General features: G+C 47.1%; 1 protein-coding gene across 2 annotated transcripts; it reads right to left on the reverse strand.

Moving 5' to 3' along the window:
* Positions 1-1,062: 1,062 nt before the first annotated feature.
* FKBP6 (FKBP prolyl isomerase family member 6 (inactive)) lies at positions 1,063-19,194 on the reverse strand. 2 transcript variants are annotated; one of them, XR_014887608.1, is made up of 8 exons: positions 18,903-19,194; positions 17,853-17,942; positions 17,148-17,350; positions 15,871-15,990; positions 15,056-15,250; positions 14,521-14,747; positions 11,550-11,637; positions 1,063-1,488 (listed from the first exon to the last, which is right to left on the reverse strand). XR_014887608.1 is itself a non-coding variant. In XM_085240978.1 (8 exons), the coding sequence occupies exons 1-7, from the start codon at positions 19,066-19,068 to the stop codon at positions 11,562-11,564; spliced, it is 960 nt and encodes a 319-aa protein (XP_085097104.1). In that variant the 5' UTR covers positions 19,069-19,194; the 3' UTR covers positions 1,063-1,488; positions 11,550-11,561. The 2 variants fall into 2 exon arrangements, 1 of the variants encoding a protein (XP_085097104.1); XM_085240978.1 differs by having other exon boundaries at positions 14,638-14,747.
* Positions 19,195-19,939: the final 745 nt, after the last annotated feature.

Consider the following 19,939-nt stretch of genomic DNA (forward strand, 5'->3'; position numbering starts at 1 on the left):
TACTTATCTTTTCAGTTGTGTATTATCACTGCACATCAAAACTCCTGAAACAAGATAAAGCCCTGCACTCTATAATTAAAATAATTAGTATTATTAGAACTCTCCCTCCCCTCCACCTTCCTATTTACACTCTTGGAGGCTTTTGGAAAAAGCTGGTCTGACAAAAAGAAGTATTAATCAGATTGTTCTTAAGGAAATGATGAAGAAACCCAAAGCCCACATTCCCCTTTGATCTGCTTTCCCCCAACTAAGCAGTGCAGCAGGATCTGACCACCCCCCTCTCAGAGATCAAGATGTCCGTTCCCCAGAAGCACAGAGGACTACAACAAGCAGAAAGCTCCAGAAATGTGCTTGCAGGGTGCTGCCAACTCAAGATTTCCCAACTGTTTTTTTTTTTTTTTTTTTTTTTTTCCAGTATGTCGTACCAAGAGGGCATTTTATTTTAAGATACCATCAGAGCATGGTAGTATTGAGTCCAAAAAGCCATAAAGATGTCGGCAGAACTGGGGAAAACAAGAACACTTCAGACGTTTCTCTCCTGGCAAGAGGCCACCTTGGAACACACACTGACCACAGGCAATTCTCCCTGCCCTGCAAGTCAACAAGGCACTGAATTATGCTTAGAAGACATTATCCAAACTAGTCAAACATAGATGGGAGAAATATCATTAAAACAGTGTTCCATGTTACCAGGTTCCTCCTCTGCAGAATCCATGTGGCTTCTTGCAGCTTCGACACTGCCTTGCTGCTGCCTCACCAAGGGGTTTTGCATTTATCAACTCAGCCATGTCACAAAGGCCTACAGGACTTCAGAATGATACAGGGGGAACACAGTGCGTTCTGCTCCAAAAGGAAACCAACTTGATCAAAGCTAGTAAAGTCAGCAATATTTGAAGGGGGAAAAGCTGGTATTCCTAGGTAGTTTGAAATGTAGTATTAACACACAGTGGAATGTTCAGCCAAAACAAAGAGCATAGCACGCTGTTGCCCAAGCAGTTAGCTACATTAACAAACTGGACTCTATTTCCAAATTCCAGTTCCTTACACTGAAAGAGACATTAATCACTCTTGCACAATAAACTGGCACAAGTCCTGCCAGCACTATTTCTCAGATTGGTTTATTTTCTCAGAACAAAAACAATATAAAACATAACCTTTTAAAGAACAATCTGCATAAGCAGTACAAAACTTCATGGCATCCTACTTGTATTTTCAGATTCCCTTAAAGCAGCCCATAATCTGCAAGAGGTAGGATGTCAAGAACGTTCAAGGAATGTTCATGGAAGAATAAAGGGCTTGGTTCTTCTAGAAACAGCCCTAGAATGTGCTAAATAAACCAAATTCAGGAAAACCACGTTGTGTGTACACCGAGAGGACCTCCACATTATGCTTCTCCCAAAACACAGATCCAACACCAACATCTCTATGTGCCCAGGGGCAGGTCTCCTCTTCATCCAAGGACCGTTCTTTTCGTCAGCTGGAGAAGTCCTAGGATAACAAAGACTACAGTCATCATTCCCACAGGAAACACTGTACATGTACTCCATTTTAGCAGATCCAAACATTAATAGGTCAGCTGTTGCTAGCACGTATCTACAGTGCTCCTGAAAGAGTCATCCAAGAGTTTTGTAGATTAGTATAAGTGGATCAGGTACAGTGGCATTCCCATAAAATTAATTCAATTTCCTCACTTTAGACTTGGAAGAAACTGAGTGTTAAGTGGTAAGAATTTAAAAATAGCAAGCTCACTGCAAAGACCCCAGAAGGGCCCTTCAGGTCATCTCCCTTCCCATACTGGAAGACCCATGTTACACACTACCCTGCATTTTTCCAGCTGCGTTCTGAGAAGCCTGCTGCCTGGATATTTACTCTTTGGCTTTGAGAAGCCAGTCCTCCTTCTCCCAGATTCACCCTTCCCCTCTGAGACTTCTATCGCTTCTCCCTGCACCTTCCTCCTTTGGTCAAATCATTCTTTGCAAGGGCCATTACCTCCAGGAGGCCTAGCCACAACATCACAGCACCCACCCCACCCGTCCAGCTCTTTAAGGTCACTAGAAGGAAAGCAAAGTCTATGCACGGGGTGTTTTCTCTGGATATAAGCCAGACCTACCCCTAAGCTGTGATTTTTTCCTCTGTATTTCAAAGGGGAACCTCTTGGGTTCAATGCTCACAACTCAGATCTGCCTCACAGATGTGGCTACAATTCCACAGCACTGACCTTACTACCAAAAGCTCACCTGCTTCTCCAGTGCCTCTTCCAACCACACTGTCCCTTTGCCTCTGCCCTCTGCAGAGAGCCCCAGCACCTCCTGCTCCCTGGCCTGAGATCACTCACAACAGAATACTGACAAGTTCCCATGATTTGTCTGAGTGTAGATGGTACTGAAACACTGCTGAGAAGTCAGACTCATCCCTCCAGCATTTATAGGTTGAACAGTGGAAGGCAAGGAAAAAATTAATACTAATAAAACAAAATCCTTGGAACCTTCTCCATAAGGTAACTCATTATCTGTTTCCTACAGAAGTCCTGAGAGTCAAAAGGAAGACTTACATCCCTACCACCTTTCAGTTTAAGAGTACTGGCAGCCCAGTTCAACTTCTGCTAGTTTATCAGGAGCTACAGCCACTTGAGCTTGTTCAGCCAGCTCAGCTGCAGCGATGATGTCTGCAAATTTAAATCAAGTTACTAGTAGCAAAATAAGGAAGTCTGCTTCTGAGAGGATATCAACTTACAGAGTGCTAACCAGAAGGCTAAGAAGCAGTGACAGAGGAAAACAGACATTCACCTGCTAAAAGATGAGAAGGCAAAACACCACATGATGCTCAAAATACAAACCTTATTTTATATTTTTGGAAAGCAACTATCTTGCTCTTGCACCACAGTATCGCAGAACAGTTAGGATTGCAAGGAATTGGTCTCCAGTCCACAACATGTTCACAGCAGAGTGAGCTGTTAGATTGATTGGGTTACTCGTTGTCTCCCAACAATCTTGAAGAATCCAGGTTTTATTCAGCCAGAATGCTCAGAGCCCATGGCTCACGTGACCCAGCCAGAAGAGAGTCCATCTCTATTGAAGGCAGCCCCCAAATACAACTTGGGGATAACAAAAGGATCATAGAATCACAAGGTTGGAAGTGACTTGCAAGATCATCTAGTCACACAGAACAGTGAAGCAACTTTCAAGACTGGCAGAAATACACCAGCAGTAGATTTCTAGCCTAGCACAAAATAGAATTCACAGTATCAAGAAACAGTCACCACCACTACAGTCACCACCTTGTTTCACTCAGACTCATGAAATCCCATGTTACAGCCCCATTTTCAGAACCAAACCTTCCAAAAGTCAAGGGCTTGCTGTGAGTAGCTTGTGTTACACTCAGCTTTGGGCTGACAAGCTCTATCAAGCACCTACCCTAACCAGGAGAATGGGGAGAGAAAGTTTCTTCAGGAAGAGAACTACTAGAGGACCCTGCAACTGATCTTTTCTTTGAAAATTGAAGAGATAAAAATGCTTAAGTCATTTCTCCGTTTCACAGCACAGAATTGTAGCAACTAGGACAAGGAAAGAAAGGTTTCTCACGTGAAATTCCTCAGACTTGTGCTGTGGCATCCTCTGCTTTATTAGAGAAAAGCATCTTCGCTCCTGTTAAGATGCAACCGACTGCTCTGCTACTTGTCAGTCTAATACTATACCCACACAGCACTTCCTTTCATGTGTCCCTGATAGGCATACTTAGAAGATAATCACTTGATGTTTCCGCAGGCTGTTAGTTGTGGTTGGGGTGTCTAGCTGGGTCTAAAACCTACAGCTACTGAGATTTCCGGTGCACCAGGAAAAACAAAGGATCAAACTGCGAGGCTCCCGGTTTCATGGCTGCTATTTGAAGTAATAAGAGTCTTTACACGGAGCTAATTAAAAAAAAGTATTCAGTCTGAAACCCTAAAGCCATCTCAAGGAGCGTTTGATCAGTTCATCTCTTTCATTTGCACCTAATGGCGACGCAGTCAGAAGAGGAGCGGAGGGGAAGCGCTCAGCCCTGCAGAGGCAGCGAGCTGGGCGGTGTTCAAAGCACCCACGGCTCCTGCAGGTAGAGGAGCAGCATGCTCCAAGCAGGGCTCCACTCCAACGTTTGTTTCCTTCCTTTAAAAGCAGGTTGGCAGCAACTCAGCCACACGCAGCAGAAATGCAGGCGCTCACTTTGAAGTTCAGACAGAAGTCTGTAGCTACCAGCTATTTTAATTCCTGCTTGGGAAAGACAAGGCAGCTGAGCATCAATTTACAGCAAACAACATGCCAGGTCACAGGTCATTCATAATCACAATCGCTTTTACTCTGCATCAAGGCCATAATTAACTGTTAATGTTTAACTAAGGCTTTAAAAATTTGCTTAAGCTGCTTTCTTGCATAAAGCACTGTGGCTATCTCCTTCCCAGCTGAGTCTCCAGAAGAGCTGTAGGAAAGCACTGTGTAGGCACCAAGCACAGCAGGCAATATTTCTGCCAAAGCATCTGGAAGCTGGGAAGAAGCTCCCACCAGTTCATCCCCACGCTTAGAAGCAGCAGCTCAAAGCTGCACTAATAACCCCAGTGAGAAGGCACTTCTCAAGAGAAGCAATCAAGTCGTTAGCTTTGTGGAGGGCAGACAGGCCGGGAGGTTGGTCTGGCTGATCCATCCCAGAGCCAGCAGCTACCTGCAGAGAAATGCAGCCTCCAGGTGCTCCTAACACAAAGCAGAGTATCTCACTTTCAGCACTTCAGCTCAAACTTTGTGGTCACTATGGGGAAGAAAGGAAAGCTGGACTTGTTAATCGGAAAGACAGTATGTCTTAACTCCAGCACTCTGAAAGAGCACATCACACGCTCACTTTTGGAGCATGGATCAGCAAAGAAACTAAAACCTTCCTGAAAGCAATTGCCTGAGAAGTGCACTTCATTCAAGACCTGACAAATCCAAAAGGAACTGCCACTCTGAAATGACAGCCTGGAGGAAAACGGCTGCCACCAAGAGGTGAACAGGCTCCTTCTTAAAAGCATCATGTGGAGCCCACAAGAGGTTACTGACATGCTGCAGCTCTTCTGAAGGCAAGAACAAAGCCCAGCTACAGCTTGCTCGCTATCAGCCTGCTGATAACAGGATGTGCTGGGCAACCCAGCCTGATAGGACGAGAAGAAAGGGCCATCTACAACACCAGGCTATCATGGTTTGTCAGGACAATTATTAGAGGGAATGCCACATATCATCATCACTGGTGCATCCAGCATGCCTTCAGAAAATTACCTAATTAGGACACCACTTGTCTACTGTCTGTGAAAGCAATTTTGCAGTCAGCCATACACCCATTTGTCTCTCTCAGATGTAGTTTAGGGATGTCCAGCTGATAGTGCTTCAAGTGGACTCACTTTTACAGCCAAGTGAAGCCTACCTTCAGGTAGCACATGAGCGTGCAGAAGCTCAGAGACTCTCCAGGTCATGAAGAGAAAGGCATGAGAAGACTCCAGCAGGTGCCAGGAACACCCCATTACAGGTTCAAGCGATGTTCAGTACTCAAGGGTGAAGGTACAAGGAGAAGAGTCTCTATTCCTTGTTCATATAATAAAGCTATACAAACCTCCAGTGTCAAGAACATCTGTGCTTATGTATTTTTTTCCCTTAAGATATGTTTTTTGCTAGCTGATCCATTGTAATCCTCAGCTCTGCAAAGGATCCACCATGAGTCTCAAGCACAGCGTGTAGACAGAGAGAGAGTTCAGTGGAAGGAAGAATTGAGCAGATTGTTAGCAACACTTGCCTTCAGAGAGCTTGAATACTGATGACCTGAATCTAAGGTGCCAGAGAGAGGGTTTGTCAAGTCCACTCAGATCTACGGTGTGCCAAGGAATCCTAAAGCAAAGAGAAATGCAGGAAGAAGAGCACTTTCCCAAGCATTTCCAAAAAAAGAAACCCCTTCAAACAGCACCCAGATGGAGCAACACCACTTCATCAGAGAGCAAGAGATCTCATAAGAGGGGCAATTACAAGAGGGTGAAAGGAAGGGATGAACTCTTCAACACCTACTTCTGACTTAGGAAGGACTTCATTTAGCAAGTCTGGGCTGAAACTGTTCCTTACAGTAGCTCCCAGTCCTTCAAGAGCTCGAATTTTCGTGTCAATAATGCTCAGCATTCTGTCAAATCAACAGTTCCCTGATAAGCAGTGTGGGTACTGGGACAGGCACATGAAGGTCACATTTCCCTTATTGCAAATAACTCTGCAGATCTGCAGACTGACTCACAGTAGAGCCAAGGCACTCCTTGTGTCTTAAGCAAACAGCCCTCCCAAAAGCAGAAAACACTTTTGGGGGCCCTCAGCATTGCGGTCATCTGGACAATAAAAGTTTGTAGCTTCATTTAAACAAATCTGTGTTTGTGGAATAAGCCTGTAACAGGGCTACTAATAGATAAGTACCCTGTAACACTTGGAGGGCTACTAATAGATAAGTACATCAGCCATCATTGCGTGGTTTGCACCATTATCATCTGAAGGGTTTTTTTCCCCTTCTCCTGTATTGCAGTTACCCTCTGCTGCCCTCCAGCTCTGCCGCACTGTGAGCCCCACCAGTGCTGACACCAATGACAGCAACCTGCCCTGGTGCAGGCAGCACATGTGGTACAGCAGCACGGCCACGCAGAGGATTAGGCCACTTTGTGTTTCTGCTCAGGATAACTTACCACTGAACTACAAAAGGAGTGAAAAGCATTCTCCAAGCTCAAATCTCCATGCTCAAACGCTCCAAGAAACCAGACTAGAAGAACAGCAGACAAGAGAATATGGAAAGGACCCTTTGTTTTGCTGTATAAGGCTGCACATGACACATTTAAATCCCCAGATGTAAGATTAAAAGAAACAGATAGGATAAAGACATGTCTGAAGTGCTCCAGATCAGCAGGGCTCGTAGCCAGGCACAGCAGCTGTGCCTGTATGGGATGGCGAGAGCCCAGGGAGAGCTGCTACAAGGACTAAGTGACACTGGGGGCTTCTGTGCCTCAACAACAGCACAATTAAGCAGTAATCTGACCTCAGGCACGAGTCGCTGGCACCTGCAGCAGGCTGCTATCCAAAATCTGTCTCTTTGGTTGCTAATTGCTTTAGGTAGGTTTATCCTATTTGCCTTTATACTCGCCACGGTAACAAAACGTTTTTACTCATGCTTTGTACAACTGAAATATGAGAGGTAGAGAAAGGAGACTTTAAAAGTCAGGTTTCATAGATGCAGTTATTTTAAGCTCCTCCATCTCCTTGCTGCTGGAATTGAAGGGCATTAACTCTGAAGATTCTGCAAAAATAAAATTTCCTGTGTAAAGACATCCACATCCTACACATTGTCCATATTCTCTTCAAACTTTAACTCCATGATAAATATGATGAAAGGAACCCAGCACCTTTTTCACTATCCATTGATTTGTAACAGCAGCAGACAATTCAGTGTGTTTTATCTTCCTGCTGCTGGCTAAAGCTCTGAGAAAGAAAAAGTGCAGAATAGGAGTATCCAGCAGGGCTCAGCCTGCCCTTTCTAGAGTAAGTGTGCAGAGCAGATACACAGGAGCTTGAGGAGCACAGCCATGAGTCCCTTCCTACCTCACCAGGTGGCCCAGGGTTGAGCACACAAAGGGAAACACCAAGCTTTGGATGCTCACAAAGTTTCAGAGCAGATAGTGCTGGGCTGGGCCCTGAGGCACCATTCTGTAGAGGCTGAATTTCACCACCTCACCTTGGAACACGGGCACAGCAGGGCACTGCAAGACACTGCCCAGGTCTTCCTGCCAGCATGGGCAACACCAACCAGCACACCAAGTGCCCTTACCAAGGACCTCTGTAACCAAGCCCTCCTGTCCTATCAGGACTCAAAGAGCACAGGAGCACGCAGCTGATCCCTGCTGGTCCCTGTCCTCTGCTCCCTCCACACCAGAGCTCTTGTGCGTGGAGCTGGTAGAATCATTTCTCCACTGCCAGTCTCCAGAAGAGACCAGAGCATACCTGTGGTACCTCTCTGGGAGATGAGTATTACTGCAGATACGAACTGCAGAACTCCTCTGAAATTAAAAAAAAGTGAAAATAAAAATAAAAAGATGCTACAGGAAGGAAGATCTAGAGAGGAGTAAAAACCTCCAGACAAACCCTCCACCAAAACATCCCAGAACACCCAACCACCCTTTTAAAGCTTTCCTCCTCCCTCTGCTTAGCAAGGAGAATGCTCAATGAAGTCATCCTCCAAGCCTCTGCACTAGCTCCAGCAATGCTCAGGATAAAGCAGTGCTTAACAGTTTCCTTTGCAGCACAGGACATCCCAGTGGTACAGTAATGTGTGTATTCTAGAGGAGAAGTGAAATTGCTGTTTCTCTATTGTTCAGCCTCACACAGTGGGCAAGGACAGTATCAGCAGGAGGCACTTCTTAGATCTTCAGCTCTGTGATACAGGAGAGCAGGAGGGGAAGGAGCAAGCTGCTGTTTGCTCAAAGTCTGGAGCCTCCCCAAGGCAAGAGCTGTGGCTGTTATGCACATATGCCTCAGTTTATTTGCCAGTCTCTTTTAGACTATTAGGTCAGTTTAACTAGCAACTGCTGCTGATTTTAAGCTCAATTATAGTAACTTCTACCTGGTGACACAGCCCCAGTTCTGCAGCCAATTCTCACCAATTAATGGCTTCAGAATTGCTAGATCCTGCTGTTCGTAGCAGTCTCAAGTTCGACCTCATAGTTTCCTGCCATAATTTCAGTATTGTATGTTTTCACTGGAACATTTCCCCGTATGCTGTCAGCTACTGAGACCACTTCTCCTGTCTACTGGAATTCTGATACACATTAGAAGCAAGCTTTCAGCCTTGGCCCACCTTTAATTAAAAAAGATAAGTCTTTTGGGGATTAAACTCCCAAAGACTTGCTATGAGGATGTAGGCATCTCTAGGAAATCTGTACCCACATCTCATGATTCAGTTCTCTTCATCTTGAAGGACCACAACTATACAAAGACAAATTCCATTATTTTGTGGGGTTTAAAAGTCTGTCACCAAAAGCCTGCGCTTTTCACTGGAACAAAGAACTCTACCACGGCAGTGATCTCAGTCCATCCAGCTTAGGGTGCTCCAAAGGGGACTTTCAGCCATGCCAGGTAACCAGGCTTGACATATGCTGTACTACAGAAGATAGAGGCAAGCAAATAGCTCAGACCTGAAGAAGGGCAAGCATAAGACCCCAAGCCCCTGTGTTTGCAGGGGACTATTGAAGGAAAGATTTAAGAAAGTGTTTATGCTTCTATTTCTACTGCTTAGTATTTCTGAATTCCCCTAGGAAACATCACAAGTGGCCTCATTTCACCAAAGATGCTTCTTCTGATTTGAAACTCCACTAAAGAAGAAGAAAGCATGCTCTGAGCAAGATGTAATTCCAGGATTAGACTCTACAGTGAGAGAGACAGAAACACCAGGCAGAGTGACTGTATTCAGGTGTGTCTGTTCTGAATATTATTGTGGAAAACACAGCAGAGCCCTGGATTACCCAGCACAGACGAATGAATCCATCTGTCCCTGAACCAAAGCAGCCACTGCAAATCGCACCAAAAGAAACAGCAAAGCCCCTTGGGTAGGAGAGCTGAGCCGGAAAAACACAGCAGGGAGTCAGGGGGAGCAAATGCCCAATTCCAGCTGTGGGTCATGTAGCTGGTAAGGTGGCCGTGGCGTCAGACCAACTCAGCACCGCCTGCCAACTGCTGCACAGGAAGGTTTTCCACAATGGTGTGATTCCACAGATCACCAGACACGAGCTCCCAGCACAGCCCACTGCCCATCCGCTCACTAAACAGATCAAAGAAGGCTGCCAGACCGACTGAGAACAGCTTGTGCCCTAAACTGAACTAGTGCAAACTTGTCAGAAAACACTAAGGAATGTTCTGCCTCAATTCTGGATAGTTAGCTGTGCCTTCGGAGCAGGAGCTGCTGTGCTCCTGTCTGAATACGTAATGACTTTTTTTTTTCTCCAGCAAAAGAGATTTTTCTCACAAGGAATTAACAGTGGATTGTTATGTAGGTCTCAGTGATGTAAATTTGTCTGGAAGACTTAAAAAAAAAAAAAAAAAAAAAAAAAAAAAGCTTCAACTAAACTTAATTCAAAGGCCAGCAATCTGACTGACAGCTGTCACACAGCTGTGAAAGGAGGCAGAGCTCCAGGGAAGCATGTGGTTGCATCAGCAGGAGCCGTGGAGAAAATCTGGCTGATGGGCACATCAGCCTCATCTTTAAGCTTCTCTTTTGCCTTTCCCCATCTCTGCAGGTCCTGCAGGCCTTCACGCTGCAAGTATCTAGAGAATCTGTAGAATTCTGAGAGTCTCCCTGCCAAACCCACACCGTGGGCTTCCTGCACAAATCAGGCATAGCCCCCATCCCAAAGCACAGCCTGGAGTGGTACAGAGATACAGACTCATCCCCAACCCACAGCAGATGATCTGTGCTCGAGGCAGCTCGCAACAAGCAGCCACGAGTGGAAGGCAGGAGGGTGAGGGCTACAGCAAGGAGCACATCCAGCTGGGAGGGGGGTGCACCCGTTCAGTCAGACCTCTCCCTCAAATACTGGGTTGTTTCCTTGCAGCCACAGACAAGAGAAAGAGCTGACCTTAAAATAGCACAGCTGCATCCTGCGCTCAATGCTGCCAATGATGGAAAAGCTGCTCAGACTCATTTTCAGAAGGAAGAGGGATACTGCCTGTATTGTTTGAGATGGAATGGCAGCCACCTCTGACGGCCCCGAGCTGCTGATGCTTTCTGACAGAAGGCTGCTGTCATTTTCCACAACCCTCTCCCCAGGGCTTACCCTGAGGCGAGAGACCAGCGCAGACTTCCAGTCCCCCTTACACCCCCTCCAAAGGTTTTGACAAAAAAAAAAAAAAAAGAAAAAAAGAAAAAACCCAATGATCAAAGAGCCTTTGTGCATTTATAAAGCTGTCAATTTTGCTTGAGGATTTAAAGCTTTTTAAAGAGTCCAAAATACCTATTTGAAATTTTCTATACAAACAGGTTTTTTAATATGAAAAAAAAAAAAAAAGCAAAACCCAGAAATAAAATATTTAGATTTTTCTGAAGTAAGGCATTCCAGCAGCTCCAGACAGGAGTGCTGGAGGGGAGGAGGAAATCCAATTTTTAAGTTTGACAGGAACAATTTTTTTTTGTTTCTTTTAATTGGCAGAGAAACAAGACTACACAGCTATTTCTGCCCCTGGCTCTGACAAGGAGTAACTGGGATGAGCAGCACAGGAAACAAAAAAACCAAACTTATTCAAGTGCTGCCAGTTTCAGGTGCCCGTCCCATTCTAGCCTGCCTGGCAGACAGGATCCCCCAGGCACATGGTACAGTTGGGTTTCACATTGCCATCCTGCCCCTTCCCCTCTGTACGTTCTCATTAACTTGTATTATGCCTCCACAATCCTCCTATGCAGAAGAAAAGTGTGTTCCCCACCACAAAACCCAGCCCAGAGAATAGCATGGCTTTAGGAGACCTCAGACTTTTTCACAAGCTGAGTACCTTTATTCCTGGTCATGAAGAAGAGTTGAGAGTAGCAAGCATTCGGCAGCACATTTTTTTCTCCTTGTCCAAGTAGTCTTTGTAGCAGCTGGAAAGTAGAGCACAAATATGGAGTTGAGAGCTACAGACTGCCCATCAAATCATCATCAGCACGATCAGAAAAAATACATAGATGTTTAGACTTTCAAGGCAACTAGCCTAGTGCTGCTAGAAGAGGGAGCAGCTCCCCCAACTCTTTCTTTCTGCCATGAAATGAATTTTGTCTTATCACCAGACCCTGAGCCTTTTCTCTGCTGGTATCTATTAGGTAGTAGGAGCATTTGACTTCTGGTAGTCAGATGCTTTCTGCAAGCATCTTTGCAAGCACATGGTGATGCAGAACTGCCAGCTGTATTCAAAGCCCTACTGTGGTGCCCATCATTTGCATCATTCCTTGTGCAAGCCATTATAGGGCCTAGCAGGACACAGTGCAGGTGCTCCACTGTTCAGCAAGCTAGTGCTAATGGTTATCTACCACTGACCCCACAAATCCAGGCAGAGGATGTGGAAAGGACAGCAGGCTGCGTGTCCAGACTACGTAGACAGCAGGACAAATGCATCCTGCCAGCATCCCACTTGCATGGCACAAGCCATGCAGACACTCCATGTGAATCACTGCTTCTGGCAGCACCAGCAGTGGCAGCAAGAAGCGTGGTGTCCCCGCACCCCACACTCCACCTTGCAGGCAACGAAGCCTCGCTGGTGAGGAATCTCTGAGCCAGAAGGTGACTCAGCTCAGGCACTGCCCCAGGGATCAATGGCTGCCCGTAAAGACAGCTTCACTGCATCTGCTACCTTATATGGTCAAAAGCAAAGTTTTTGTTGCAACAGCAGAAACAGCAGCAGGGTGGTGTTGGCCAGTGCTCTCTCAGCCCCCTATGAACAGTACTTGTGTGTCCACAACTTTGAAGGGTATCATTCAGTGAAACTTGAGCTCGCTACATCTCTGCTGTGAAGTCCTGCAGGCAGATGTTGTCGTAAATACCCACAGTAAGAAGATCAGTGGTGTGCACCTAGACTGGATGACACATGCTCACATGTCTACCAAAGCAGGAATCCAAGAATTCCTCACCCGGAGGCACAATTTCACACCAGATAGCAGAACAACCCTATGTTATTTCATATTTGATACAGACCTCTAAAAAAGTCACCAAAGGCAACATCAGAATTTGTACCACTGCAGCTGGTACCAGACAAGTTCCATAAGGTCCTCAGCCAGGACTCTGCCTGTCTCTCTCTGGTGAAGGTGAACTTTGCCAAGAACCTAGCTTAGCTGTTAACAGGTACTTTCCAAAGTCTTGTTCATGCAGCAGAAGGTAGCTGTTGATTAACAAACAATATTCCTTTCTGCAAAGTTTAAATGCACTCAATAAGGAAGTAAAAAGCTTTTAAAACAGAATTTTGATTCATATTCAGTTTCTAAGCATCTGTGAGATCACATCACGGGCTTTCACAAGCAGGGCAGTTTGGTAACGTTACACAGATCCAGACTGAGCTGTGTCATGACTAACAACACTCTGTACTGTTGTCTCCATCTATATTATATTAATTCCACTTTTTGTCATTGTAAAAGCAAGAAATACACCAATTTTAACTGGCAGCAAAGCAGAAGCTCCAAGACAAGAGATGTTCAGTGCACACTCAGCTCACTGTAACACACATTAGTAGTACATGCTGCTGTCTCTAGAGTCAGAGCTGACAAGTTTTCCTGCTGCTTCCCTGAAGGCAGAATGCCGTTTTGTTTCCTGGCAGAATAATCTCAGTTATTAGCCAGATTCTTCTCCTACCAGCCAACATACTTTGAATGAATCTAAGAGAATGTTTGAGGCTTTTGGATCAGGTCTTCTTGCACTGTACCACAGGTCCTGGACACAACCCACAAGCCTCCAACTACTCCATCTACCCAGCCATCCGTAACTCTGATAAGCACATGTTCACACAGCAATTTGGTAGCAAGGTACCCAGGGACAAATGAGGTTCAATAGAAGTAATTTACTTCACATTTTCAGACCAGCAGCTAATTTTAATTTCAGGTTCTCCACATTTCTGATGTAACAGAACAAATTTGAAGACTTGGTTTCATCACAGGGTATTAAAGTCTACTCAGATATATAGGGCACATGCAAGCCCAGCCCTCTACCAAAATGTTACCAGGTGAAGATCCTTAGCCTACAAACTGGTTCAAGCCATACCAACTCCTCTTATTAGAGATGTTACTGCTCCCTACAAGCCTTACTGCAAATGCCTAGCAGCAACACAAAGAGGAGGGCTCCTGTTCAGGGGCTGCTTTGGGAATCTCTGAAGCTGGGGACTTCCTCACATTCTGTGTCCATGAATAGTGCCAGAAGTACAGCACACACTTATGGAAACCAGCTACTGCTTTTGCCAGTTTCAAGCAAAAGAACAGTGTGAGGATGGAGGCCTGTGTTAGTCATGTTTTCGTGGGGGTAGGGCATGACTAAGGCTGGTAGGATTGTGCTGTACTCAGTCTGTGGGCAAAGGGAAAGTCTGCCTTTGGGATTGCTCATCTGTTACCACCAAGGCTGCAAGAAATTCAATTTTAAGATCTTCCCACAGATGGCAAGGTATTTGTAGCATTGTACAGCTAAGCACTTGCAGTGCAATAAGGTGCTGTAATCAACTGACACATCTTAAAGGAAATGAAAATCATGTATTAATTCAGAACATGATCTTGAGTGCTAGCCTACTGCATCTCATTGGGTTTGAGGCATCTCAGCAGCCCTCCACCACCCTGCCATCAGCCTGACCCACTTAGCTCAGATGGAGTGGATCACACACTCCCTCTGAGAAACCCTATGGAAAAAATGAACACTCAGCTTCTCACATATCACCTGCAACCACTCTGTGTGCAAAACCTTGAATCAGCCTTTCCCACAATAAAAGACATTCTGCATTTTCCCAAGTCACTTACCCAGCAGCTTTGGTGCTTGATCATTATTAATTTTTTAAACAAACACTGGAGTATTTTAGTAGTTTCCAGTGGATGTTTTCAGCTTGTCTAAGCACAGCAATGGAAAGGAGTTCTCACCTTGCCAGCTTTTTCAGTTCGTTGTTAATATCGTGGTTAAACGGCTCTATATGCTGAGCTCTGATCAGGAAGTCCCGAGCTTTTTCGTATTCTGTCATGCAGAGACAAGCCTGACATTGAAAGAAGACAGATGCATTAAAAGATAAATATAGATTCACTGCTGCTCTTCAGGACTGAGATATGTACAACTACAAACATTTCAGAGACAGATATAGGTATCTCAGGAATCCCTCAAGAAAAGATTTGTGTGACAGATTTACTGAGAAGCAGATTTTCAGATGCTGACAAATCACCTCAACTGCTGCAGGAGCTTAGGAGGTCTGGCCTAGAATTTGGTGGCTCTCCTCAGTTTTTTTCCACAGCCAGTCAGACTGGGTCACTGCTTATGTGGCTACCAGAGGAATTTGTCTTTGCCCACCTGGCCACACCTGAACAGCGCCTTGACATTTCTTTTGTCAATCTCCAAGGCTTTTTCCCCATACATCAGAGCTCGGGCAGGACATTCCAGCTTCAGGTAGGTAATTGAGAGATTCAGGAGCACCGGCAACTTGGAAGCATCAATCTGACACAGCTCTGCCTCACTGGAAGGGCTGCGACCAAGGATGGAGTACGCCTGAGCAGATAGGGAAAAGAACTATCACACTACAAATCTACCATGAGAAATCCATCCCAGTCAGCCAGCTACATCCATGTTTCTCTTTATTATTTTTAACTGACCTAGGTAATCAATCTCCTAAATACACTGCACAGCACTATCAGCATGACTAGCCAGCTCAGTCACAAGACTGCAGCAACCTATCAAGGAACTAGAAAGCAGCAAAATAAAAAGATACTCCCTAGATAGGCTGTGGAGTCTCCATCTTTGGAGATGTTCAAAGCCTAGATGGACACGGTCCTGGGCAGCCTCCTGCTCTAGCCGACCTTGAGCACAGGTTAGGCAAAATCCAGAGGCTTCTTCCAACCTCAAGTATTCTTATGTTCCCAACTGGGAGGCCAGAAGGGAGCAGGCCTGAAAAAAAGGCCTGCAGATTTCTGCCCACCGTCCTCCTCTTTCATTCACTACTGCTGCCCATACAACAGCAAGCATCTCAGATCAGTTCTTAAAAAATGAACTATACCTGAATACATGATGAAGTTCTATAATCTCTGAAGTGTACTTGTTACAGTGAGCTAGCACTAAATTACCACTTTGACAACCCATGGGTGGAAAATACATTTTTTCTGGTGTCATACCCTTTTGTATCTGTCTTTGGCACCCTCAAAGCACTGCTTACGGAAGAGATAATTGCCAAACTCTCTCTCCACGTCTGCCACTTTCAACACCTTTTGTAGAGGAAACGCATCCTGCTGCTCCTGTATAAAGAAATACCCGAATTTCAGCTCAAGCAAAAGAAATCAAGCAGAGACAACAGGCAGGAGAGTCCTGCACCTTTGCCACCACCACCACACAGCATTTCCCTTCTGCACTGCTGCTGTGCTGGTTACTCTTGGTGAGAAGTACTACAAAACAAGTCAGGGAGCAAAGGGACCCTGCAGGAAAAAAAGCAGGAATTTCTTCCTAAATTCTGCCCAACTCTCTCAACTGCTTAGCACAGAGCAGACAGCTAATACAAAAACACTATTCCTAGAACAAAAGGGAAAGCTGCATTGCTGTAACAGCACCCTGGGTGGCTCCATGACCAGCTTGACACAGCTCAGGACATCAATCCAGCAAAGAACGAGCAAAAAAGAAAAAGAAAAAAAGAACAGCAAGAAAAGAGGGACAGGTTGTCCCCTGCATTTTGAAGTTTGAATCAGCTCCCAGAGAGGGGTGAGTTAGCAAGTCAGGGAGTAAGCTCTCCCCCATGCAACAGATGGTTTGATCTCAGGCCTGGGTGTGGAAAAAGCAGCCTCTGCAAGAGCAGTGAGGGAATGAGGAGGGCCTCCATCCATCAGCACTGCAGCATGTGCCCCAATCACTGACCCACAACTACAACCCAAAGCCTCTTACATGAAAAGGGAGAATTAACAATAACACGGTAACTCACCAGGGAGGAGAGAGAGCAGTGAAGGAGCACTTGGGAAAGCAGCCAAGAAGCAAAGACAAAGGGTGGGGGCGGGGGACACTTCAATGCTCCAGACTTCACAAGGATTTTGTTTTTAAACAGACAGCTAGGTACTGTTCTGACGCTTCAGAGAACTTCCATGAAGCTGGTGCCCTCTAGTGAAACCATAAGGATTCTGGTAAAGCTAAAAATAAATGCAGCTTGTTTCACTGACCCCACTACGGGGCAGCAAACAAAGGCAGACCCAGCTTCTCCTCCTGCACTGGGTTGTAAACAGGGCAAGGCGTGCAGGATAAGCTTTAAAGGGCACATGTCTGCATCTGCACGGATCCAGCAGCCCAAGGTCTGGATAACTGCTCCTGCGTTAAACAAACATATGTAACACATGATCCTCAGCAACTGAAGGGAAAGACAGCAAAGTTTATCTTCCAGGTTTATTCCCCGAGCCTTATTAAAGCAACTCACAGCTGTCAACGCAAAGAACGTGTCGGAGTCAGCAGAGTCTAGGAAGTCTATCAACTCCACTTCAAATAAGACCGTGGCATTTGGGGGGATCAGAGGAAGGCAACCCTGCTGGCCATAGGCATAATTCGGTGAGAAGATAAACCTTGCCACCTCTCCCTTCTTCATCGTGAGCACACCAATTTCCAGACCCCTCAGTGTAATGTCTGTCACAACAAGAAACAGAAGGTCATGAGAATCCCAAACCCAGCATCCAATCTCAGGCTCCAAATTAGAATTTTCCTCTAGGCTTTAAGAGGAAATCCCTGGTAGCAGATCAATACAGCGGTGAGTTTCCCACTGTTACAACTCAAGACACACACTGCTGCACAACTCATCTCTGGATTAAAGAGGCAATCTGCTGTGGGACAAGCACACAGCAAACATCCTCATCTCCTCTTGAGTGATTTAACAACACTGAGGTGAGAAGCTGCTTCAGGAAAGCAGCAGAAAGCACCCACACTGCCAACAGCATGGGCCCTGCTGCTCACTTCCAGCACGTTGTGTGATCAGTTCTGGATTTACCTCCACCTACAAGAAGGAGGCTTTCTGATTCCATTCAGAAAATTTAGAGATTTCAAGAAAAACCTCAAGATATGAAACAGCATTTAAATTCACGTGCCTTAGCAGACACTCATTATAGCCCCGTGAGATCCAGGACAAACCTACCTTCTCCAAGCTTCATCAGCCTCGGGAGCTTCTTGGTGCAGTTTGTGCAGAAGGGTTTATCCATGTGCTCCAGATACCCGGAGTACTTCACTGCACAGCCCAGAACAAGGAGCAGGTAGGAGAGAACAGCAAGATTTAGTTGTTGTGTCTGGTAACAGTGCTGTCACTAACACTCTCACAATCAGTTTTGCAACCACACTTTTTTTTTTTTTTCCCCTTTCTGCTGCTTTAAAACAGCAGAGGGAGCACAAACCGCTGACAAAAACCTGATCACATCAGCGCCAGATAAAACAGTTGCTTGGAAGCCTTTATTCTTATCTAAACAAGAGATGCAATTTTGTGTCAAGAACTAGTGAGCTGCAGGCAGGAGGAGAATGGGAACTTAAGGCACAGAAATTAAAATGCCCCAGTTATCTGCAGAAGGACTTAACAAATTTGTTCTCAAAGCACAGCTTGAGACCTAGGAAAAAAAAAACAAAGGAGAAAATGTAGCCCTCAAGCTCCACTATTGCCTGAGAGCAGCAGGGCCAACTCCAGTTGTCATTCAATTAGGAGAAAAACCATAACGAGCTTCCCCTGCCACTCATCAGGCCCTTGCACAGGAACCACTTCCAGCTCAAACTTCTTTTTACTGTGAACATGCTGGGACCAGGAAGCCCCGCTCTGCTCCAGGTCAAGATGCCCGTCTGTTTAATCTGTCAGCTGCGAGAAGTGGTACCGGCTGTCCCACTGCAGTAACCAATGACCCGAAGCAGAAAGCCTCACTGCTGTATGCTGAGAGCATCTGGAACTTTGTCCGATCTGATGCCAACAGGGCCCCGCACAACGGGCTCCCGGCCCCGGCCAGGCGGCCCAACCAACACGAGGCGCCGCCGAGAGGCGGACGACGGCACCGGCAGCCTCCGAGGGCTCGACTGCTCGTTCCCGTGCTACCGCAGGGCCAGGCGGAACGAGCAGCACCGCGGCACGGCGCCGGGGAACCTGCAGCCCCGCAGGGCACCGCACCGCCACGCCACGCCACGCCCGGTCCGGCCGGGACCGGCACCGTACCCGCCACGGTGGCAGCCGGCGGCACGGGCTGCCCGGTGCCGGGCCGCAGCAGCTCCTTGCACACCCCGCCGTCGCCGCTGATGTCCTGCAGGCCGCGGGCTCGCAGCGCGCAGCGGAAGCGAGAGGAGAACCCGCTGCCGGCCCGCGCCTCGCAGCCCATCTCCATCGCCCGCCGCGCCTCGCGCCCGGCCCCGCAGCTCCGCGCCAATCACCGCCCGCACCGCCCCGCAGCCTCGGCCAATCACGCTCCGAGGAGCGCCCGCTTTCCGCCTCGCCGCTAAAAAGCCACGCGCCGGCGCCTCGGGAGGCGGGGCGTGCCTCTGCGCGGCTCCTGGCCAATGGGAGGCGGGAGCGGCGCGGGGCGCGCGGTGCACTCTGGGGGATGGAGTGCCCCCGGGGCCGCGCTCAGGTCGCGGAGGTCACGGTCCGGGACCCCCGCCGGGCCTCGGTGCCTGCAGAGCTCCGAGTCCGCCGGGTATGGTTGCTGAGCCTCCAGGCTCAGGCCCACCTCTCCTCATTGGTGTTCTGGGGATGGAGCTCGGGGAGCGCCGTGGCCTCTTGGTCTCATTCTCGTGTGCTGCCCGCTGGGGAAGGCCTCGGTGCGGCCCCAGGAGCTGAGCGCTGCCGTGCCAGGGAGCAGCAATGCTTTGGGGTTCTTAGGGATGGAGCATCTCCCGTATGAAGAAAAGCTGAGAGCCCCGGGGCTGTTCGCCTGGAGAAGGCTGGGGAGGGGGAATCTCATCACTGTTTGTTAATGCCTGAAGTGTGGGCGTTGAGTGGATGGGGCCAGGCTCTTCTTCTGTGGTGTGCAGCAACAGAACAAGGGGCAACAGGGAGAAACTGCAACATCCATGCAGATATGAGGAAGAACGCCTTTCCTGTGTGAGTGCCAGAGCCCTGGAACAGGCTGCTTAGAGATGGGGGAATTTCCTCTGGAGATATTCAAGACTGTCTGGACACTATCACGTGCAGTGTACTGCAGTGGACTGCTTTAGCTGATTGTGGGAGCTCCAAAGGTCCCTTCCAACCTCTATTAT

This window comes from Meleagris gallopavo, chromosome 21 (assembly GCF_905368555.1).
Source record: "Meleagris gallopavo chromosome 21, MGAL_WU_HG_1.1, whole genome shotgun sequence".
NCBI lineage: Eukaryota > Metazoa > Chordata > Aves > Galliformes > Phasianidae > Meleagris > Meleagris gallopavo.